This window comes from Triticum aestivum, chromosome 1D (assembly GCF_018294505.1).
Source record: "Triticum aestivum cultivar Chinese Spring chromosome 1D, IWGSC CS RefSeq v2.1, whole genome shotgun sequence".
Lineage (NCBI taxonomy): Eukaryota > Viridiplantae > Streptophyta > Magnoliopsida > Poales > Poaceae > Triticum > Triticum aestivum.
The window spans coordinates 7,042,062-7,067,271 of NC_057796.1; the positions used below are offsets into that span (position 1 = coordinate 7,042,062).

A 25,210-nucleotide genomic window follows, 5' to 3' on the forward strand; every position below is an offset into this window, starting at 1 on the left:
AAGAAAGAACATTTTCCTGACGTTGATAATTCCAGGGCCCAACTATCCGGGAAAAAATATGAATGTGTACATGAAGCCGCTTAAGGACGAATTGCAAGAAGCTTGGGATAATGGGTTCAAGACATACGACGCCTATAGCAAACGGAACTTCATAATGCGTGTCTGGTACATGTACTCGACGCATGACATGCCGGCGTATGCGCTATTCGTTGGCTGGTGTGTGCATGGAAGGTTCCCGTGCCCCACATGCAAGGGAGCTCTTGAGTTTCGTTGGCTTCAGGCCGGTCGCAAGTTTTCTTGCTTCGACATGCATAGACAGTTCCTGGATCCTCGCCATAAGTTCAGGAAAGACAAGAAGAACTCCATCAGAGGTAGAGTTGTCAAAAACTCTGCACCACCTGCGTTGACAGGCCAACAGACCCTGGATCAGTTAAACGCTCTCGAGCCAGATCTAGAGCGTCCAGGGTACTTCAAGGGGTATAATTCTAAGCACGCCTGGACTCACAAGACATGCTTATGGGATCTGCCTTACTTCAAAGACCTCCTTGGCCCACACAACATCGACGTGATGCACACTGAGAAGAATATCGCCGAGGCACTTTTTGGTACATTGTTCGGCATAGATGGGAAGTCAAAGGATAATACTAAGGCTAGAGTCGATCTGGAGGCGCTATGTGATAGGCCGTTACAAAACATGAAAGAACCGAAAGGAAAGCAGAACTGGACGAAGCCAAAGGCATGGTTCAATCTTGGAAGGCCAGCTATGAGGGAAATTATCTTGTGGGTGAAAATGCAGTTGATGTCCCCCGATGGGTATACAGCGGATCTAAAGAGGGGAGCGAGTCTTGATAAATTGAAGATACTTGGTCTCAAGAGTCATGATTGGCACATATGGATTGAGCGGGTAATGTCGGTGATGTTGCATGGCTTCATCCCTGAGGATGAATGGCTAGTACTGGCAGAACTCAGCTATTTCTTCCGTGTTCTTTGTGCGAAAGAACTATCGCCTGGCGTGCTAGAAGAAATGGAAGAGTTGGCGCCGGAGTTGATCTGCAAGTTAGAGAAGATCTTTCCACCGGGCTTCTTTAATCCAATGCAGCATTTGATTTTGCATCTCCCGACCGAGGCAAGATTGGGGGGGGCGTGCAAAATGGTTGGTGCTACCCAACTGAGAGGATGCAGAAGACGCTTCGACAAAAATGTAAAAATAAACGTAGAATTGAAGCATCGATGGCTGAGGCATTCATCACTGAGGAGGCGGCAAACTTGGTGACAGCACACTACGAAGCCAAAAATCGTCATTTCACTACTGGAATCAGCTAATTTGCCATCTGCCAGCTCTTTGCCGTCTGCTAGCGGATGGCAAAGAAGGTCTTTGCCATCAGCTACGCAAAAGCAGACGGCACAGAAAATGGCAGACAGCAAAACAGGCCTTTGCCATCAGTCAGTTCTTTGCCGTCAGCTGGCGGACGGCAAAGAATCTTTGCCGTCAGCTGGCGGACGGCAAAGAGAGAGGTGGCCCCCCACTAACGGAAAAAAAACGCCCCCACTTTGCCGTCTGCTAGCAGACGGCAAAGAGACAAAACAGCGGACGGCAAACCAGATCCACACCCCCACCGCACGTTATCTCTTCTCTCCCTCTCTCCCCCCCGCCGTTATCTCTTCTCTCCTTCTCTCCCCTCCCCGAGGCCCACCAGATCCGCACCCACCGCCGCACCCACCGCCGCCCCCGCCGCTCCTCTCCTCGCCGGCCGTCTCCGCGGCCTGCCTCCTCTTCGGCCTCGCCGGGTTCCTCGCCGCCGCGGTCTCCCTCTCCTGGGCGCCCGCCGAGGCCCCGCGGGGCCGCTGCCCGGACTCCTCGCACCCGCTCTCCGTCTCCGTCGCCTGGGACCGGCGCCCCGGGGATGCCGCGGGCGGCGCCACCGACCTCCCGGCGGGCCTCGCCACCGGATCGCGCGGCAGGCACAAGGTGGGGGAGCCGCGACCTCGAACAGGAGGCCGCCGCCTGGGGCGCATTGATTCGAGCTAGGGTTTCAGTCAATCGGTCGGGACCATGGAGTCGCCGCCGCCCAAGCGCAACGCCGGCCACGTCGGCGAGGACGGAATCAGCGCCCTCCCCGACCACCTCCTCCTCGACATCCTCGAGCGCCTCCACCTGCGCGAGGCGGTCCGCGCCGGCGCGCTCTCCACGCGGTGGCGGCACCTCCCCAGCCACCTCTCGCTCGTGCACCTCGACGTCGGTCACTTCCGCGGCGCCACATCGCTCCAGGTCATGGACGCGTTCACGGGCGCGGCACGGGCCTTGCTCACTCGGGTGCCTCCCGCCGAGGGAGTGTGCGAGAGTGGTGCCCTCAAGGTGCTCGTCCTCAGCTTCTACACGTCTTCCCCTCACCTGACCTCATTAGCACTTGCAGTAGGCTCAGGCACCTCAGCTTGAGATTCTGCAGACTGCTTGATCTGCACTCCACGCTCAAGATCGATGTGCCGTGCTCTGAGCTCCAGGAGCTTGAGTTCATCGGCCTTTTGTGCACACGGATCGAGCTCGTCTCTGTCCCCAAGCTTAGACAAGTGGAGTGCAAATGTTGGCTCTTCAATAACCCTCCAGTGCGCTTTGGCTACGTTCCTGAGCTTCGCGGTTTAGTACTCGCTTCTAAAGCCAAGGCATGGCAAGAGCCATTCACGCTTAGCGAATGCCTGTCAACGAGTGTTGGTGCCAGGAACCTGTCAACACTGACTCTGTGTTTTGGGTACCAAATGGTATACTTAATTTCTGCGCACCACTTAAATATAAATCTTCTGCATCGTCATACCATGTCTTCTCTACCAGTTTCAGTTGTGCATGTATGTTCTTGCTGCAGATTTGGATTCAGCCAGAACCTCCGAAGCAGCTCATTGCTATATTCAGAAACCTGACCTCTGTGCGTCTGGGGCCAACTAGTACCAAGATTTTTTTTAACTTGGTACCACAGAAAGATGTATACCTAAAAAGTGCCCTGGGGCCACATGTTAGTGACACATGAATGGCACTTCACAACTTGAATGTGTCGTGGTTGTGGTTGTGGGATGTGCCGTGGCGCGGTGGTGCTGGATGTGCCCACGTCGCCGGCGGTGCTGGATGTGCCGTGGCGCGGTGGTGCTGGATGTGCCCACGTCGCCGGCGGTGCTGGATGTGCCGTGGCGCGGTGGTGCCCCTGGGTGGCGCCTCCGTGTTGCGGTGCCCCTGGTTGGCGCCTTCGTGCCCGTGCTCTCACTGGTGCCGCCGTTGTGGTGCTCTCTGGCAAGCTCCGGCTTGTTGTGGTGGTGTTGGTTGTGATGCTGGTCACACCATAGTGATGGTGTGGCTGCATCCTACTTCGGCTACAACTCCTTTTGGTGAGCTTCTCCTTGCTCCCCTCCTGATCTCTCTAATGCATAGCTCTAGATCTTGATCTTGTGGGATGTGAGGCTCTATTAGCTGTGGTTAGCTGCTGTAGATGAGCATCAACTTGTATTGGAGCTCTCTGTGATGATTCTTGCTGTGTCAGGGTTTTGGTCAGTGACCATCTATGTGTATTTGTGAAGTATATATACTCCTGTACTGCTCTGTTCTGTTTAGTTGATCCTGGAGTTGTTACTTTGGTCAGTCACTTTACTCATGAACGGATACTCACTTGTTCTTAGTTATTTTACTTCTAATACTGATATGAACAGATACCACTTGGTTTGGCTATTCCTATTTGTCTCTTTCTAATAGCCTATGAACAGATGCTATACTTGGTTTTGGCTGTTACTTTCCTAGTTTTCTACTGATAAGACAGATACTACATCTGATTTGGGCAGTGATGCTGGTCTGAGCCCCCCTCTCTTAGGCTTAATTTACATGTGACTATCCCTGTGCTGTGATGAACTAGCCCTGGCACTTCCAGGCTGTCTGAGCACATAATCCCTCAAGTATACCTTGAGGTCTTCTGTAGCTCTCCTTAATAGTTATCTCTTCTAAGCTGCTGGTGGTTCGATGTGTTGGGACTTGGTCTGGTTGGCTAATTATCTTGATCTCAAGTACTGGCTCCTAGGGCATTGCATTTCACCAAGTGAAATGCTACATTTCTACTCCTAACCCATTCTCTCTTTCTTAGTGTTTTTGTTATGCAGGTTGGAAGAAAAGAAGAAGATCCGGAGAAGATCTTAGTAATAAGATAGTCTTTTAGGAAAATAGATATTTAGTTTTAGATCATTCCTTGTAATATTTGTTGGATATCTGTTCATGGATATGTGTTGGATATATATGTGTTCATGACTATATATTGGTAACATGTGTTGGATATATATGTGTTCATGAGTATTGGTAATATGTGTTGGATATGCTATATTGGTCATATATATATGTGTTTGATTTTCTGTGAAAATGAATTGATATAAGAAGAAACAGAATTAATGCCTATTTGGTCTCTTTGCCATCTGCCAACAGATGGCAAAGAGCCTGTAGCCTTTGCCGCCAGCTGGCGGACGGCAAAGGCTGCCGTTAGCCACCTTCTTTGCCGTCCGCTTCTTTGCCGTCCGCCGCAGATGGCAAAGAGCCTTTGCCGTCCGCCGCCTGGAAGCAGACGGCAAAGTAGGTCTTTGCCGTAGCCTTCTTTGCCGGAGCCTTTTGCCGTCCGCGGCTGACGGCAAAGGTCTTTGCCGTCCGCCTTTCGAGCCTTTGCCGTCCGCCGTGGCAGACGGCAAAGTAGCTGTTTCCTGTAGTGTTTGCATAATCCGAAACCTCGGTACAATGCTGACGAACCTCAAAAGGGTGGATCCAACCTCAGCCTACTCAAAGGGAATCTCGCACCAGCCAGTGGTTCGAAACCAGTATCTTTGGATAACGAAGTATATCTTCAACAACCTGACAGAAGTGCGGCCGTACATCGAGTAAGTTCTCGGTACATTGTTTCGCAACTTCTATTTCCTTTGAACTGCTCTTATTCCTGGATATTTCATACAATTGATACGTCACCATATTCTCGTATGGAGCGGTAATCCAAAAGGATTCCGTCGAAGAGTATGAGCCTCTCGCAAAGCAAGGAGGCGGCTATCCCGGTTTCATCTCTTAGTTCAAACAAACGGTAATTTCTATTAGTCCATTTCATTACATTCGCTAATTTCTACCTAATGCAACAATCCTTTCGTATTAAACTTGTAGGCTAATTCAGAGTCTATGGACGCCGAATTGAGACAATTCACTAATGGTTTTAACTATAAGGTCCGTTCATTTGACAAATACGACATCAACGGGTATCGCTTTCGTACCTATGGCAAAGAGCTATCTATGGCCGACCGAAAGTCTACAAATTGTTGTGTATCTGCTATCGGCGAAGGAGGTACCGAGTATTATGGGAGAGTTGAAGCAATTTATGAACTTATATTCTATGGTGACAACCCACCGAATGTCGTACTCTTCAAATGTTATTGGTTTCAGCCGAAGGAGACTAGAAGGACTCATGAACATATAGGGCTAGTTGAAATCAAACAAAGCACCCGTTTAGATGTTCCTGATGTCTATATTACGGCTCAACAGGCGACCCCAAGTATTCTATCTACCGTGGGCCTCCCAAACTAATCCAAATCTGAAAGGTTGGGATGTCGTTTATGAAGTGCCGCCACGTGCTAGACTATCTCCCCCAAAGGAATAGGATTATGAACCTCACATTAACCCAGACACATATGAAGGAGAATTCTTCCAAGAGACACGTCTTTTCAAAAAGCGTTTCAAGAACCGCTATACTTCACCCCAAAATATTGAAGTAGACAGCGATAGTGAATCCGACATCAACCCAGAGGAGGAACAAGAAGAGCCGGAACAAGAAGAGGTTACTGCTGCGGATGACCTGTCAATGCTTGACCGATTACGTCAAGGTGGCCTTCCACATGTTGATGCCACTGAACCCTATGAGCCTGTCATTGATTATAGTGATGATGATGATTATGCATTTATTGATGATAGTGATCGAGATTATTAGTAGTGTCAGGTATATAATTTTTTTATGTTGTACTTGATGATGATACACTTAAGTGACATACATATTATTATTCATGTCGGTATTTTTTTATGTTGTACTAATTTCGTTTACTCTTTGTCATGGCAGGTGTTGAAAGATGGTGGGCGCTGGTAAGTTTCTTCTAGTGTTTTGCTTAACAAATGCATAAAGACCTAGACTTAGCCTTATTTCCTCCAATATGCTTACCACAATGACCTAGAGTTAGCTTCTTTTCCTCCAAAATGACTTAATAAGCTTACTGACCTCCAAAACCATCCATTTTACCTAAGTTAGCTCTAAAATGACCCATTATACCTTACTTAGCTCATAAATGATCCATTTTACCCAAGTTAGCTCTAAAATGACCCATTTTACCTAGACTAACTCCAAAATGATCCATTTTACCTATGTTACCTCTAAAATGACCCATTTTACCTAGTTAGCTCCAAACTGACCCATCTTGCGTAGGTTAGCTCCAAAATGATGCATTTTACCCAAGTTAGCTCTAAAATGACCCATTTTACCTAGATTAGCTCATAAACGATCCATTTCACCTAGGTTAGCTCACAAACGATCCATTTTACCTAGTTTAGCTCCAAAATGACCCATCACACCTAGGTTAGCTCTAAAATGATGCATTTTACCAAAGTTAGCTCATAAACGATCTATTTCACCTAGGTTAGCTCATAAACGATCCATTTCACCTAACTTAGCTAAAAAACGATCCATTTCAACTAGGTTACTCCAAAATGACCCATCTTACCTAGGTTTGCTCTAAAATGATGCATTATACCTAAGTTAGCTCATAAACGATCTATTTCACCTAGGTTAGCTCATAAACGATCCATTTCAACTAAGTTAGCTCATAAATGATCCATTTCACCTAAGTTAGCTCATAAATGGCATATACTTCTTCTTCTAGTCACCTTTTTCTAACTTTCTGATTTGCCTTTTTATAGATTTCATTCACTTCACGGAAGCTAGCTTGCTATGATGGAGTGCTTGTTTTTTCTTTCATTCTCCTCTAGTATTCTTCTAGCTTGCTATGATGGAACTTGCTATCTTGATGAAACTTTGCATTGTAATATGTATGGATGGAACAATGTGTATGTGCAACTTGCTATGTATGAATGGATGGAACTATATATGTATGCACGATGAAACTTATGTGCTGGATATGTCATATATTTGCTGTGAAAATTGCTGGATTTAAAAAAACAGAAAAAAGAGGCACCTTTGCCGTCAGCCGCTGATGGCAAAGGCGCCTTTGCCGTCCGCCGCGGACGGCAAAGAAGCCACGCGGCGGCCACCTGTGCTCCCTGGGAGCTGACCCATTTGGTCAGTTTGCCTACAGCGGCGGACGGCAAAGGCTTTGCCTACAGTGGCAGACGGCAAAGACTTGTCCCGCAGTGACGTCCAGCTGACGTCATTCGGCGGACGGCAAAGGCCGGATGCTCTTTGCCGTCAGCGGCGGACGGCAAAGGCTGCCGTTAGCCGCCTAATGGACTAACAGCACATTTATTGCCGTCGACTTTCTTTGCCGTCCGCCGCTGATGGCAAAGGCCCCTTTGCCGTACGCTTCAGAAAGCAGACGGCAAAGAAGCTCTTTACCGTAGCCTACTTTGCCGGAGCCTTTTGCCTCCGCAGCAGACGGCAAAGGCCTTTGCCGTCCGGCATCCTTGCCTTTGCCGTCTGCCGTGTGCACACTGTTTGCTCTCATTCATCCTTTCAGGGAACGACGCGATAGTTTGCTCCCATACACCCGTCTGAGGGAACGACCACATGTGTAGCATGACACCCCCTAGATGTAGCATGGCAATTACTCGAAGTATTTACGGCAACTACTCTGTGTAGCATGACAATTTGGTCTGCTGTAGCATGACAATTTCTGAACATGTGGACAACTTCTCCCTTTTACTTAGCCTGGCAATTCTCTCTGCTGCAGGATGGCACATCTGTTGAACGCATGACAATTTTCTCTGCTATAGCATGGCAATTATTAATTATTAGCTTGCAATATTTTTCTAAAGCTTTACTCAGGTGGCAGTGCACTATGGTGTCAATGATTGGCGGATGCATGCATCTGTTGTTATTGTCATGATCCAGGAATGAAATCAAGGCAAGCTGCTCTAATTAGGTGAGAACTATTTGATAGATTGCCCAGTTGGTTAACTCCAAGAATTAATCTTGCAGTTAAGTATATGGGGCGGTTGATTGTAAACTAGTGCTACCAAATAGAATTTTGAGTTATCAACACAAACAACCTAAATGAGGTGTTAGATTGATGATGCATTGTGATAAAAAGTTACAAGAACTCACTTTCAGCATACGGATCTGTGCATATCAAGTATTCCTAGTGTAGCTTATTCCCAGTTTTCATTTAAGTATCGGTAGCCAAAACTTTGCCGAATGTATTTTGAATGTACTCGGCAAAGCGACGACCATGCCGTGTGTTTTCTCTGGCCCTCAATTTAGGCTGGCGAGTTTAGCAAGTGCCCGAAAAAACACACTCGACAAAGTAATCGGCACTCGGCAAACGTGGCATGTTTTCTCTTTGAGTTTCTCGAACTTGTACGGTGTCGCTGGTTGGACACTCGAGAAAGCATCTACTATGCTGAGTTTTTCCACTGACACATGTAGGGCGCAGCAGATTTACCGAGTGTCCAATGAAATACGCTCGATAAAGATTCTGACACTGAAGACGTTGATTCCAGACTGGTGGCCGTTATGGCTTGATAAACTTATATTTTTCTCCTATCTCATACTAGCACGCTGACTAGCACGCATTCTCTAGGTATGTAGGTGGTTGAAGTGCCAGGAATGGAAAGGCTGACTAATTTGGCAATCAGTCAAAAATATATTACTCAAAAGATAGTGCGTGGTACACATTAGATTATTCCCCTCCCCATTCGGTACGTACAGTACGTAGGTCAGCGGTCACCGATTGGCTGACGACTCCATTGGCTATCAAAGGTCAGATTTTATATAGTCCCTTCGTTTTTATATAGTCCGCTTATTAGCTTTGGTCAAAGTCAAACTTTATAAACTTTAACAAAGTTTATAAATAATAAAGATAGTAACATATACAATAACAAATAAATACCATTAGATTCAATATAATGTACTTTCACACCATTCTTTAGCAAAGTTTGACTTCAGTCAAACCTAATATGTAAAGTAAATAAAAACGAAGAAAGTACTCGACATGATCTCTCCCGTCAGCGTCGTCATCGAGTACTATTTTACTACATGGTGGTCGATCGATTTCTGGTCCATTCGAACAATTTATGAGCAGATGCATCCGTACATGATCAGAACTGTGAATCCGATGGGAGAAGTCCATCAACTCTTTCCTCGCTATGTGGTCCAGTGAAATAAGCATGAGAGGAACTTGTTGTCGCATGCTCGTCGTGATTCATAATTATAAAATTCAAATGAATGGATGGATCAGTGAGGGGTGACCTACGTACCTACCGATGGGGGAGGGCCCCTAGATAGCGAATGGAGTCGCCAGCCAACCGTTCATTCACATGCATGTCAGCTAAGACAAAATCAATAGCTAGGCATAGCCAATCCCAAGGTGCGACCCATACATTTTCCAGTGGCTCGACATTACGTCCAACGTTCCAGGAGAAGGACAGAGTAACTAACCAACCACCCACATGTGGGAGTGTGGGACTAGCAACATTGCAAGAGATATAAATAAATAAATAAATATTACTTTTGCTTGGTGTGATGCCGAAAATTCGCAAGGGCACACACACCTGCGCTGTCCTGCTCGGCCACCCGATAGCCTCGCGGTCTACAAAATAGTTGGATCTCACATGAGGGCACTGTAAATTTGAAGTTTTAATCTTTGGAACTGACGATTTTACATCTGCAACTTACCACAACCTTGCTCGGCTGCCCGAGTGCGCCGTGATTCGCAAAATAGTTGGATCCCGCACGAGGGCACCGTAAATTCTAAATTTTAATCTTTGAAACTTACGACAACCCAGTTCGACCGCCTGATTTTCCCGTGATCCGCAAAACAGTTGGATCCCACACAAGGGCATGATAAGTTTTAAGTTTCAATCTTTGAAACTTAATTTTTTTTGGTAGCTCGTATCAAGTTTCAGAGTTGAAATTATTCTAAGCGGTTTTTTCGGTCAGTACTAAAGTTATGGTTTTGTCGGTCGCCGTACAAAGTTTCAAAATTTGAAACTTAACAAACAATTTAAAATTCATGAAAACATATTCAAAATGGATCTTGTTTGAAATCCCTCATCACGAGAAATACAATATGAAAATAGGACTTAATTTGGACTTCTGAAAGTTTGAAAATCAAAAGCTAAAAGAAAAAGGCACACTTGAAGGGTCAGTGCCCTCGCACCCGTGTGCCACAAATCCTCTCCCGGTGCGAGACCAGTCTCAAATAAATAAATATACTCCTACCCTAATGTGAAAAGAACACTCTCTTAAAAACATAAATTATAAATGCAAGTATGTCACTCCAACATAAAATCATGGTCTTGATTTAGTTTCTCCACCCAATCATTATTCCAGTTCTATATCATAGTAGAGGGTGGCAAACAAATTGCAACTTTAACGCGGCGATATATGTTGTCCTCCACTAGTAGAAAAAGGGCCTATTGTCCCGGTTCGTAAGGCCCATTTGTCCTGGTTTTTGAACCGGGACTAAAGGGTCGTTACTAATGCCCTTGGCCTTTAGTACCGGTTCTTACACAAACCGGGACAGATGGGCCTCCACGTGGCCGGTGCAGCCAGCCCAGGCAGGAGGGCCTTTAGTCCCAGTTGGTGGCACCAACTGGGACCAATAGGCATCCACGCGTCCGCTGTTCAGGGGCTAGGGTTTTTGTTTTTTTTTCTGAAGGGGGGGGGGGTTTGGGGGTTTTGTATGGTTAATTAAGGTGTTTCATATATTGTGTTAGGTAGCTAATTAATTAATAGAGAGAAGTGTCCTCTCTTATCTCCGTGTTTGGTCGACGCTACGTAATATACGTATAGAGAGGCCCTCGACATGCTAGCTAGTAAGCAAATGAAGGAAAACCATTAACTACAGAAGTTTGTCATGCGTACCGAGAGAAGTGATATCGACCTCTCCTTCTCCAAGAGATTGCGCGAACAACAAGTTTCGTATATCTATCCAACGCTACTGGCTACATATATACAATATTAAGATCTCTTACAATATAATCTCCCCTAATTATATATGATGTCAGCTTCAACATGGTATTCTCCGGCTTTATTGATGACGTGGTCAAGAAAGAATCCGGCCAATTCCTCCTAAATTGCTTTCATGCGATCTTGTGGTAGGAGTTAATTCCGCATCTGCCACATCTAATTTGAAGAAGGGGGTCAATACATATATATGAACGAAACTCAACAGAAATGATGGTGTAATAAAATGAAATTGTGAATATTATTGCTTACGCACCTCATATTGTATTTTAGAGTAGCCACGCTTATCTTTGCAAGTCGCGTTGTAGATGTACTCGCACACGTAGTATCCATAGTAATCATTCCCTTGTTCCTGCCACAAGCACTTTACGAGAAATAGAGGTCAATCAAACTGATAATGAAGCATTATAAATGGCATTGATGAAAGTAGCTAGAATCAACGGGAGATGCGCGGAACTAGGTAGCTAGTAGTACTTACTTTCGGGTATTTATATCGCAGCTCCTTCGGCAGTCCCGGAGCTTCTGCGGTGAACTTTTTCCAAACCCTGCAAGACAAAGAAAATAATTATTACTTGAGATATCAGGAAATGAACAAAAATTTGCCGATATGGTGCGATAATGATCGATTGAACTTACTTGTTGAGAATTTTAGTCATGTCCGCATAGGTCTCGGGATCTTTTCATCTCGAGTCTAAGACGGTTACTAGTCCCTGCTCAAGCTTAATCTCCAGGAGATTATAGTGGAAGCTGCGCACGCATGCATAACTCATCAATTACATTACTATAACCTCGCTCGAGTAATAAGGGAAACCGAATATGCACAAGACAGTAAACTCACTTGAAGTTGTAAGGAAAGAGTATTTTATCTTTGTTTTGATTTATTATCAATGATTTGAGAAAGTTGTCCTCGGCATCTTTGGCGCTCTTTTTAACCTGAAATTCATCTATGAGATTTGGGTTAATGAACCCAATATCATACATTTCTACTTTTCTGCACTCGACAATCTTCAATCTGCATAATATAGTGAGGATAATTATAAATACATGCAATGAAAGAGCTGAGCTATATATAGAGACTTAATGATAGAAGTAGTACTTACAGACAGTAGCAAGTGACCGTTAATTTATCGAGGGCCTTCTGATTGAAAAACTGAAAGAACTCCTCAAATGGAACAGACAACACATCAATTCCAACAACGTCGTGCTCCTCGTTAACTCTCAGATACAAAGTATTCGTCCCCTCCAGACTCTCTGCAGGTTTTCATGTACCAATCATGGAATCTTCGCATCATCGTTGTTAGAGATTTTTCATCTTTGACAAGAGGTTTCCCGTGATGGTATTTGTGTTCGTCCACCTCCAAGAAATCATAATGTACATCGTCGGGCAGGTAATCTCCAAGATTGCTATAACCGGGCACCATCCTCGGATCATTAGCGACGATATCACTAGACACCTTGAGCAGGGGGCACGATTGGTCAACTTGTTCGCTGAGCTGGGCAATTTTTTTTCCCAGCTCGTCATTCTGCTAACCTTCGATCACTGATAGTACCTCCCGACCACTCCGCTTCCTTATATACATTTTCAGTAATGCGCTCATAATTATTTTTCGGCGGAGATGGTGGTGGTTTCTTCAGGGCATCGATAGTGCGCTTTACTTTCACCGAATCTATCTTCTCCTCCGGAGGTGGATGTTTCTTTGCTTTCACCCCTTCAAAGAAATCATTCACTTCTTTTTCCACGTTCTTCGCGGTTTCCTCCACGGTCCTCTCATATGGTAACTTCTCTAGAGGCTTGAGAGATGGACCGAATCTGTATTGCCTCCCGCCTCTGGCTGTACTGCTAGACGCCGGAGCAGACAGAGCGGTTGCGACTGTCTTATTTCGTGCTTGCTTACGAGGCGGAGGAGAAGGACTACGACGCGCCGGAGCAGCCGTAGCGGCGGCGGGTCTCTTCCGCCCTTGTTGGCGAGGCGGAGAAGGACGAGGCTGGTTGCTTGGGCGCGCCGGCGCAGGCGGAGAAGGAGGCGGAGTGCCGCCACGCGCTGGAGAAGGAGGCTGAGTGCCCTGATCACTCGCCGGAGGAGGAGGCGGAGTGCCCTGACTCACCGGAGGAGGAGGAGGAGGAGGCGGAGGCGTCCAGTTCGGAAGGTTGATGAGCTCCTTCCGCCATAGGCATGGAGTCTTCAGAGAAGAACCCAGCCGAGTCTCCCCTTCACCCGTAGGGTGGTCAAGCTCGAGGTCCTCAAATCCGTCTGTTATTTCATCCACCATCACCCTAGCATATCCTTCTGGAATCGGCCGGCAGTGATAGGTTGCGCCAGGTTCAGGAGGTGCAACAGAGCCAACAGCCGCCTTGACTTTCAATTTCATCCATTGCGTCATAATGTGGCAATGTTGAGACTCCGTGATAGCATCCACGGGGTAGCTAGCAGGAGCCGTGAAGACAGGCTCCAGCTGAAGCAGCTCGGTGGAAGCCACGCTGCTTCTCCGCTGAGATGGCGGGGTAGCTTCGGCCGGTCGCTTGCTGCGATCTGCTTCTCGTTCCTCTATCGCTTGTACCCTTGCGTGCAGCGCCTGCAGTTGGGTCTGCTCCACTTTCTTCCTCCTCTCCTGGCATTTGTAACCGCCAGCGTCCGGAAACCCAACCTTCCACGGAACGGAGCCTGGCGTGCCTCGTGTCCGTCCAGGGTGCTCAGGATTCCCGAGGGCCATTGTGAGTTCGTCATTCTCTCTGTCTGGAACGAACGTCCCTTGCTGCGCTGCATCGATATAGTGCTGAAGCTTCGTGACGGGTATTCTCAGTTGCTCATTCGTCCAAACGCACTTCCCTGATACAGGGTCCAAGGTTCCGCCAACCCCGAAGAACCAAGTCCGGCAACGGTCTGGCCAGTTCAATGTCTCTGGTTCGACCCTTTTATCAACCAGGTCATTCTCAGCCTTGGCCCACAACGGCCGGGCTTTGAGGTAGCATCTGACCCCGTGCGATGGTGAAGCTTCTTCTTCGCAGCATTTTTCTTGTTTGTCGCTGACATCTTCTTACTCTTGTCCGATGTCTTGTGGGCCACAAATGCGGGCCAGTGCTCTCTGATCTTCTCATACCAGCGGATGAATTCTGGTGTCTTTTCTTTGTCGACAAACGATGTTTTCAGCTCATTCTTCCACCTCCTGAATAGTTCTGCCATCTTCTTAAGAGCATGAGACTTGATCAATTGCTCTTTAACTGGCTTCTCCGGATCCTCCTCTGGCGGTAGGGTGAAATTTGCCTTCAGCGCGGTCCAAAGATCCTCTTTCTGCATATCGTCGACATAAGACACCTCAGGGTCTTCCTTCTTAGGCTTAAACCATTGGTGGATGCTGATCGGGATCTTGTCCCTAACAAGAACCGCGCACTGAGCAGCAAATGCTTCCTTTGTCTGGATGGGTTCAATCGGCATGCCATCGCGCGCGATTGCTGTGATCTCAAACCTTTCATCCGAGCGCAAATTTTTCTTCGGGCCTCGTCTCTTTACCGAAGTTGTGCTCGTTCCGAAGGGCTAGAAAAAAGAAGAAAGATGAGAGTTAATTAATATGTGTACATACGAAAACAATGAATTCATCAATTAGCTAGTAAGCACAGGCTTAACTAATATATATACCTGGCCGGAGTCGGTTCGGTCACCGGAGTCGTCATCACGGTCTCCTTCTCGGCATTGGGTCACCGGAGCCATCATAATCATAGCCTGCTTCTTCATCCCGTCCTTCCAGACCATCGGTGTCATTGAGAAACGACAAGACGGCATAACTTCCTTGTGCGATTATGTCCCCCAACACCGCTTCTGTTGCTTCGTCTCGGGGGTGCTCCATAGTTTCTGCAAATATTTACAACATGGCAATTATTATTCAAACATGACAGATGGATATATTAGTGGCAAACGTAGAACTAGCTAGCTTGTCAGGTAAGGGTTTGGGGTGCACTACTAGAAATTGCTTATTTGTCGTCCGCCTTTTCTTTGCCGTCAGCTGGCTGACGGCAAAGAAGGTCTTTGCCGTCCGCTTACACAAAACGGACGCCAAAGAATTGGCTGATGGCAAAGAAGGTCTTTGCGTCAGCCAGAGGTGGGCCCCACTAACGAGCTGCATAGAAAAAACCTAACGGCCCCCCTCTTTGCTGTCTGCTAGCAGATGGCAAAGAGCACAAAAGCGGACGACAAAGGATGGCGGACGGCAAAGAGTTGACCTAACTAACGGGTCGAGCCCCACCCCGGCCGCCCTACTCTCTCTCTCTGTATGTGTTCCTCTTTCCCCGACGACCCGCCGCCGCCCCCTTGCCCCGCTACCGCCCCCTTGCCTCGCCCCGTGGCCCCGCACCCCTCCTCAGTGACGCCCCGACCTCCACCGCGCCGCCGCCGCCCCCTCGCCTAGCCGCCCCGCCCCCTCCCCTGCGTCGCCCCCGCCCCGTCCAACCGCGGCTGTCCGGCCTCCCCCTCCACCGGGCCGCCGCCTCCTCCAGCGGCCGCCCTCCCATCCACCGGTCGCCCCGCGCCTCCTCCACCGGCGATCCCCTGCAGGTGAGTTCTTCCCCCTTTTTTTAGTTTAGTTTTTTTAGTTTCTTTTAGTTTAGTTTCTTTTTTAGTTTTAGTTTTAGTTTAGTTTTATTTTCAGTTTAGTTTTAGTTTTAGTTTTAGTTTATTTTAGTTTATTTTTATTTTAGATTAGTTTTAGTTTTAGTTTAGAAGAAGAAGAAGAGTAGAAGGAGGAGGAGGAGGAGGTAGGAAGAGGAGGAGGGAGAAGAAGAAAGAAGAAGTGTTTTTATACTTTCTTATTTAGGGTTCCGCCACGTTTTGCAGTTTCTTTCTTTTCATTAGTTGAATGCTTTTATACTGCTAGCTAGTTGCCTAGTTTGCTGACCCAAAGAAGTTAAAATAGTTATTATATGAAATTCAACTAAGGTCAACATTTTTGACGACTAGTGCTACTAATAAATTCAACTAGAGCCATCATATGTCCACAAGTGCATTGTTTTTTGAACGGGAAATGATAACTTGGTGTAGTTGATTATCTTCTACTCAAAATTTCTTATGTTATAATGTTGTATGATAATGTTGTAAGGGTACTAATTGGTCTCTTCTACTGCTTATCAGAGATGGGTGGAAGCCACCACCGCAGACTCCGGTCTGCCACACCGGAGTACGAGTTGGATGCTTTCGAGTTCTTAGGTATCATACTTGGGACTTCAGTATCATCCACGAGGCAGATATATAAAAGGAGAGATCTCCCCTTCACCCATCTCATTATGATAACTCTGTTGTTTGCTACATCACTCATTGTCCCAAACTGCAGAGGCTGCCTGACACTTTTATGAACATGCTGGGTGAAGATCCGCCAAATAATGTGAAGCTGCGATAGGCTGGCAGCGGGTTTCGCAGGCTGTGGGACGTGGAGTTGGTGATCAAGGAGGGCCACATGTACTTGTGTCGTGGCTGGGAGAAGTTCTACCGTGCCTGCAACCTGGGACAGGGGTATTTCCTTCTCTTCAGGTACGACGACGACGCCACCATGCTCATCGTGAAGGTGTTCAACGCGACTATGTGTCGCATGCGCTACGCTGAGGACGATGATGCCAGTACGTTCTGCCTCTTCTTATTCCTCTACATGTGGCTTTGTCTCGCATCGATTGTTAACGGTCCTTGTTGCATTTGGACAGGCAATGGGAGCAGCAGCAGCGATAGTGGCTACAGCCAAAGCAGCAGCGATTCTGGCTGTAGCAAAAGCAACAGCGATTCTGGCTGTAGCAAAAGCAGCAGTGATTCGAGCTGCAGCAAAGACAGCAAGAAGGATGATCTGGACTGGAGTGGGGAAGAAGAGGAGCAGAGTGGGCATCAGGCTGAGGATGACCTAGCGATGGTGGTGGCTGAACAAGGGCAAGAGATGGTGGTGGCGCACCATGGGCAAGAGATGGTGGTGGCTGAGGATGACCTAGCGATGGTCGTGCCTGTCCTGCCTGAAGATGGCCTCGCGATGGTGGTGGTGCCTGACAATGACCTCGCGCCGGTGGTGGCGCCGGCGATCCCACAGCTGGGCGACATGACCACACCAATTGTAGTAGAAGAATACATCCCACTGCCTCCACCGCGTCGCCGCTCTTGGCGCATCAGGCTGAGGAAGGAGAAGGAGAAGAACAATGAGAACTGAACTATGTCAGATATGTTTGATCTCCAAAATGATCTATATATACTTAGTTTTGTTTCCTCCGATATGCTTAGTTACCTATGTTAGCTCTAATATGCTTAGTTACCTATGTTAGCTCTAATATGCTAAATTATCTCTACTATGCTTAGTTTCCTATAGGTTAGCTCCAAAATTACTTATGTTAGCACAAAATGACCAAGTTTACATAATAAGCTTATAGTCTTCTTCTTCTTCTTCTTCTTCTTCTTCTTCTTCTTCTTATAATTATTATTCTTCTTCTTCTTCTCCAAAATGACATAAGTTAGCTCTAAGTTAGCTCTAATATGCTTACTTTCCTATAGGTTAGCTCCAAAATTACTTATATTAGCACAAAATGACCAAGGTTACATAATAAGCTTATATTCTTCTTCTTTCTTCTTCTTCTTCTACTTCTTCTTCTTCTCCAAAATGACATAAGTTAGCTCTAAGTTAGCTCTAATATGCTTAGTTCACTTAAAGATGGCATAATTAGCTAGGTTGGCTTCATTTTACCTAAGTTGGCTCTAATATGCTAAGTTATCTCTAATATGCTTAGTTTCCTATAGGTTAGCTCCAAAATTAATTATGTTAGCACAAAATGACCAAGTTTACATAATAAGCTTATAGTCTTCTTCTTCTTCTTCTTCTTCTTCTTCTTCTTCTTATTCTTCTTATTCTTCTTCTTCTTCTTCTTCTTCTTCTTCTTCTTCTTCTTCTTCTCCAAAATGACATAAGTTAGCTCTAAGTTAGCTCTAATATGCTTAGTTCACTCAAAGATGGCATACTTAGCTAGGTTGGCTCCATTTTACCTAAGTTGGCTCTAATATGCTAAGTTGGCTCTAATATGCTAAGTTATCTCTAATATGCTTAGTTTCCTATAGGTTAGCTCCAAAATTACTTATGTTAGCACAAAATGACCAAGTTTACATAATAAGCTTATAGTCTTCTTCTTCTTCTTCTTATTCTTCTTCTTCTCCAAAATGACATAAGTTAGCTCTAATATGCTTAGTTTCCTATAGGTTAACTCCAAAATTACTTATGTTAGCACAAAATGACCAAGTTTACATAATAAGTATGCTTACTTCTTATAGTCTTCTTCTTCTTCTTCATTTTCTTTTTCTTCTTCTAACATCTTGTTTATCATTTTGCAGATTTGATTTAATTCACGGAAGCTTGCATGGATGGAGTGCTTCTTTTCCATTTGTGCTTTTATTTTGTATCAATGAACTTGCATGGTTGCAACTTGTTATATGGATGGATGGATAACGGTGTTGGATGAACAAATGTGAAACTTTTGTAATATGTAAGGATGGAACTATATATGTGTTGGTTATGTATGTATATATGATGAAACTAGTGTGTTGGATATGCTTGTTGTGTATATATGTATATCTGTTTATATCTGTGAATTGCTGTCAAATTGAATGAATTAAATTAAAAACAGGGTTGTACAGGCTCTTTGCCGTCAACTAGCTGGCGGCAAATATGCCACGTGGCAGCTACCTGTGATTCCTGGGACTCACATGTTTGAGCACTTTGTCGTGCGCCAGCGGACGGCAAAGACCTTAGCCTCTTTGCCGTCCGCTGGCCGACGGCAAAGCACGCTGTTAACCCCTAACGGCTCTCACCCCACCTCACTGCCGTCCACGATCTTTGCCTTCTGCTGGCCACCAACGGCGGACGGCACAATCCTTTAGGCCTTTGCTGGCATGTGTTCATCTGGACATTTTGCCATCCGCTGGCAGACGGCAAAGAGGTTTGCCGTCCGTGAACCATGCATTTGCTGTCCACCATGGCGGACGGCAAAGAAGCTGATTCCAGTAGTGGTGGCCTCGACGACAACGCTATTTTAACTTGGTAAATTTGGGTGGCCTCGAGAGAGTTTGTCGGGTAGGGGCGCGGCGAGAGGGGGTAGGAGACCAACATCGTTATTTTCTAGGGTTTGGGTGTCCTCGAGATTTTTTGTTGAGCGAGAGGGCCGGGGGGTGCTCCCGTGGTATAAGTTATCACGGTCGACAGGGGATATATTAGTGGCAAACGTAGACCTAGCCTCTCCCAGGTTTGGGGTGGCCTCGGCAACGCTTCACATTTGTCTAGCTAGTGTCAAAGGATTCAACAAAACCCCTCGGCGTTCCTCGACCCTTGACCCCTCGACGACCCTCGCCCCTCGAACCCTCGACGACCCTCGACCCCTCGGTGACCCTCGACCCTCTGCCCTAGTTCCCGACCCTCTACCGCTCGGCGATCCTCGACACCCTCATTCCCGATAAAAAAGAAGAAGAAAGAAAAGAGGAGAAGAAGAAGGAATAGAGGAGTGGAAGAAGTCTTCCACTCCTCTATTCCTTCTTCTTCTCCTTTTTTTCTTCTTCTTCCTCTTCTTATTTTTTCCGACGTTCCCCCTCATGTCATGTCCGCCGCCCCCCCCCCCCCCCGCGCCTCATGTAATGTCGGACGTCCCCCCTCACTTTAACAGAGAACTACCTTAAAAAAAAGACTTGCTTCGCCGCGGGTGCTGGATCTGTGCGACGTGGACTCAGTGGAAACACTTTATGAAAATGCGGTGGTGGCCGGGCCGGGCGTTTTTCTTTTCCTTCTTCATTTTTTCCTTTGTTTTTTCTTATATGTTTGTTTTCGTTTTCACTCTACATTTTCGTACATATGAAAAAAATAAAATTTCTATACAAAAGTGCACAATTTTTATGAACAAATTACAACATCTAAATTAACTACACATCTAAATAAATATAACTACACATCTGAAATTTTCCTAATCTTAAAACTAAACTAAACATAAACTAAAATAATCTAAAAAACATGTAAAACATCTAAAAATAGCATCTAAAAACATATAAAAAACATCTAAAAACATCTAAAAATCTAGTAGCTAGCGGGGCAGGGGCGGAGGGGCACGGCGGAGGGGCCGGCGACGGCACCGGCGGGGCAGGGGAGGGGCGCAGGGGCGCGGGACAGGGGAGGGGCGCGGGAGCAGGCTGGTGCTCACAGGGGGCGGCGGGGCACGGTGGGCGGCGCGTCAGGGTCGGCAGGGGCGCGAGGGTCGACGCCGTCGTCGGGGCAGAGGGCGTCAGCGGCGGCGGCGACATTGTTGAGCAGCCTGACGGCGTCGGTGGCAGCGGCGACGGCGACGTCGAGCAGCCTGACGGTGTCGGTGGTGGCGGCGACTACAAGGTGGAGCAGGGGCGGCGGGCGGCGACGGCGAGGAGGAGCAGGGGCGTCGGGGGAGAAGAAGTGATGGATTTGGTCGAAACTGCTAAGTGTTTTGTTATATACCCAGGGCATTGGTACCGGTTCGAGGCACCAACCGGGACCAATGCTCCCTTTAGTCCCGGTTGGTGCCACCAACCGGGACCAAAGGTCTCTTTTCAGGAGCCCAAAGGGCGGGAAGCAGAGGCCTTTGGTCCCAGTTGGTGGCACCAATCGGGACTAAAGGGTGCATTGGTACCGGTTCGTGGCACGAACCGGTACCAATGCCCCCCTTTAGTCCCGGTTGGTGCCACCAACGGGGACCAAAGGCCTCTGCACAGCGGGGTGGTGGTGGGAGTTTAGTCCCACCTCGCTAGTTCAGAGGGGCGCGCAGTGGTTTATAAGCCCCACTGCCGCACCCCTCTCGAGCTCCTCTCCATTGCAGGCTTACGGGCCTAATTGTGACTGCTATGCCTGATGCGCCTACTGGGCCTTCTGCGGGCCTGAATCCTGGCCCATGGATGGCTTTCTAGTCGTATTCACGCGTGGTGGCCTAGTAGGTGGCATATTTTTTATTTTTTCCCAGTTTTTTTGTTTTCTTTTTAGCTTTATTTATTTTGTTTTGTTTCTACTTACAACAAAATACTTATTTGTTTTATTTTATTTCGTTTCTAATTACTTACTTATTTTATTTTATGATAATTCTTTTTGCTATTAAAGTTTCTAACAAAAAAAGTTTTTATGAAAATTCTATTTGCTTTTAATGATTTTGAACACAAGATACTTCGATAATTTAAGTTGCATCAATTTTATATAATTTTAGTTTCGATAATACTAGAGGTTGCTTATAATGTTTTGATCAGAAAATACATTGATAATTTTAGTTTCATAAATTTTATTTATGTTACTAAAGTTTATTTTATTTTATTTTGTTTCTACTTATATATTTTATTACATTTTATATTATTTTGTTTCAAATTACTTATTTATTTTATTTTATGATAATTCTTTTTGCTATTAAATTTTCATGCATTTACTGATTATTTTGAGCTATAAGACCCTGAAATTGAAAAGCATTTCAAATAAACTCTGAAAAGGTTAAAAGTTGGCATGGTATCATCATTTCACCCACATAGCATGTGCTAGAAAGTAGAGATTGTTACGGCAAAAACTGGATGCACTTCGTGTACAAAACGGACAATCTCCTTCGAAGTATCAGGGTTTCATACGGAAACTCGTCTGTTACGAAGGGGTTACATTTTTTTGAACTTATTTGAACTCCATAATTTTTCTGTGTTCAAAATGCACTATTCAAAGCCACATCATCAATTTTCAATCCTTTCTGACTTCATTTGTTATTTTTCATGCATTTACTGATTATTTTGAGCTATAAGACCCTGAAATTGAAAAGCATTTCAAATGAACTCTGAAAAGGTTAAAACTTGGCATGGTATCATCATTTCACCCACATAGCATGTGCAAGAAAGTAGAGAGGGTTACGGTAAAAACTGGATGCACTTCGTGTACAAAACGGACAATCTCTTTCGAAGTATCAGGGTTTCGTACGGAAACTCGTCTGTTACAAAGGGATTTTCTTTTTTTGAACTTATTTGAACTCCATAGTTTTTCTGTGTTCAAAATGCACCATTCAAAGCCATCAATTTTCAACCCTTTCTGACTTCATTTGTTATTTGTCATGCATTTACTGATTATTTTGAGCTATAAGACCCTGAAATTGAAAAACATTTCAAATGAACTCTGAAAAGGTTAAAAGTTGGCATGGTATCATCATTTCACCCACATAGCATGTGCTAGAAAGTAGAGAGGGTTACGGCAAAAACTGGATGCACTTTATGTACAAAACGGACAATCTCTTTCGAAGTATCAGGGTTTCATACGGAAACTCATTTGTTACAAAGGGATTTCATTTTTTTCAACTTATTTGAACTCCATAGTTTTTCTGTGTTCAAAATGCACCATTCAAAGCCACATCATCAATTTTCAATCCTTTCTGACTTCATTTGTTATTTTTCATGCATTTACTGCTTATTTTGAGCTATAAGACCCTGAAATTGAAGGCAACATATAGCTCTCATGAATAGATAAGTGACCAAATTAATAGAAGTTCATCATCACATTAAAACCAAAGTACATCCATAGTTCTCATTGAACAACATATAGCTCTCCAGAGCATCTAATTAAACCATACATTGAAATTATGTAAAACATTTCAATGCAACAACAAATGCGATCATAATCGCAACCAAGGTAACAATTGATCCAACTACATAATGATACCAAGCCTCGGTATGAATGGCATATTTTCTAATCTTTCTAATGTTCAACCGCATTGCATCCATCTTGATCTTGTGATCATCGACGACATCCGCAACATGCAACTCCAATATCATCTTCTCCTCCTCAATTTTTTTTATTTTTTCCTTCAAGTAATTGTTTTCTTCTTCAACTAAATTTAACCTTTCGACAATAGGGTCGGTTGGAATTTCCGGTTCAACCACCTCCTAGATAAATAAAATTTATGTCACGTTGGTCGGAATAATTGTCATAAACAATAAATGAACCAAATATTTATAAAAAGATAATATATACCACATTCGAATCATAGACAGGACGAGGGCCGACGGGGGCGGATACCAAAACCATCGCACTATATAATAACAAGGAATAATAAAAGTAAGAAAATTAGACAAGTATCTATCTGAAGTAAGATTTTTTTTTCAGAAAGAAGATAAGAACAAGAGGCTCACCACGGTGGTGCCGGCAACGAGATCGGCGCGGGCGATCGACGGCGGTGAAGACGGGGACGGGATGTGACAGACCGCTAAACCTAGACAAATCTCGGGGAAAATGGAGCTCGGAGGTCGAGTTTCGAGAGGAGAAAGATTAAGTAGTGTGGCTCAGACATTTCATCGAACACCTCATGTGCATAGGAGGTGAGCTAGAGCACACAAATGCCCTCCCCTCGCCGTCCAGAAAAAACAGAGCACTGTGGAGTGCTCTGCCGTGGCGATGGGGTATATATAGGCAGCTCATCTGTCCCGGTTCAAGCCAAGAACCGGGACCAATGGTTGTGGGCCAGGAGCGAGGATCATTGGTCCCGGTTCGTGCCTCGAACCGGGACAAATGGGTCCACACGAACCGGGACCAATGCCCACGAGACCCCGGCCGGCCCCCTGGGCTCACAAACTGGGACGAATGCCCCTATGGGTCCCGGTTCGTGACTGAACCGGGACTAATGGGCTTGCCATGCCCGAACCAAAGCCCTGTTTTCTACTAGTGCTCCTATCTAATCCCCGATCTTGTACATTCAACTTACTCATGCCCATTTTACTATATAACAAAATTTAAAATGGTATCCAACTGTAAACCTTGCAAAGGACCTACTGCGGTTGCTTAAGGATCTTCAATGGCCGTAACATGATATTTCATTATATTTTCGCTTTCTTTTTTATTGCAAATCATGTAACAGCCGCAAAACAACATCATGGTTTGACGGTCTCCTAAGACAGATTCTCATCTATTTTGCGGCTCATAACAATGCATGGGCATTGTTCTAGTAAGAAGAAAACATGGACTGACCCGTGTGGTGTCCATACAGGGGATTCTCAAGCATTGTCTCATTGTGCTAGTAAGAAGAAAATATCGTCTGGACCAAAACGGACGGAATGACATTTCTCTTGCACAGCGCTAGCAAGCACGCATTCGAGGCACGAAGTGAAGGGGAGGAGCGCGAGGATGTGTAATTGATGATGGAGCAGAAGGTGATGGCCTCCTCATGCCTGCCTCGCTCCACATCAGCTCCATGTCACCATTTTACGCGAGTTAGAGCATCTCCACATATCTAAGAGATAATTATGTAAAGCTTGACACTTAGATGGCATGTTCATACATAATCAAACACATGTTGCGGTTTTAAACAACATGGAAATAGATACTTAGATATCATGTTTATACTATAGTTTATAATTGACTTATGCCAGTCCCTCCCAAGTCGCCCCCGTGCGGCGGCTGGGAGGCCTCCAGATCCGGTCGCCCCCGACTCCCTCTCTCGTCCTCCTCCTCTCTCGCCGCCGCCCGAGGGCGCGGCCAGGCAAAGCCTTGCCGTCGCCGGCGGCGGCGGGGACTAGGTGCCCTCCCACTCGTGAGGAGCTGGCGCGGGCCGGCGCCCCCTGGCCGGAGCATGGCGTGCGGCCGGACGTCACGACGGGGGCTGGCGGCGCTCCGGCAATCCCATTCCCCATGGCAGGCGGCTTCAAGATCTGGGGCGCCACGGTCGCCATGGACGACGGCAGCGTGACCAGATTGGCGGCGGCGCGGCCGGATATGGGCTCAGGCGTGAGCTTGGTCTCCGTGTCACGGTCGGCGCGATGGCGAGTGCGACACGTCGGCATCTTTGTCTGGTCCTTGACAACCCGGGCAACTCCGGGGGAAACCCTGGATCTCCATGGGATCGAGCGATGGCGGTGCTCTTCAGGGCATCATTTTGGAGTTTGCTACGGTCGAAGGAACCAGTGAGGCCGGCGCCATACGCCCGGTGGCGCAACTGCCGATGAAAATCACGCCGACTACGGTCATGGCGGATGATGGCGGCGTCTTTGATGTCGTTTCCTTGTCGAGGCATCGTA

At 46.2% G+C, this 25,210-nt stretch overlaps 1 protein-coding gene across 1 annotated transcript; it reads left to right on the forward strand.

Annotated features, from left to right (window-relative positions):
* Positions 1–2,053: 2,053 nt before the first annotated feature.
* Positions 2,054–2,437, forward strand: LOC123156697 (FBD-associated F-box protein At1g60410-like). The gene has a single exon (XM_044574859.1). It carries the CDS (start codon positions 2,054–2,056, stop codon positions 2,435–2,437), a length of 384 nt encoding a protein of 127 aa, XP_044430794.1.
* The last annotated feature ends 22,773 nt before the right edge of the window (positions 2,438–25,210 follow it).

Coding starts and splice junctions, on each gene's coding strand:
- LOC123156697 (XM_044574859.1), top strand. CDS start 2,054: ATGGAGTCGCCGCCGCCCAAGCGCAACGCCGGCCACGTCGGCGAGGAC.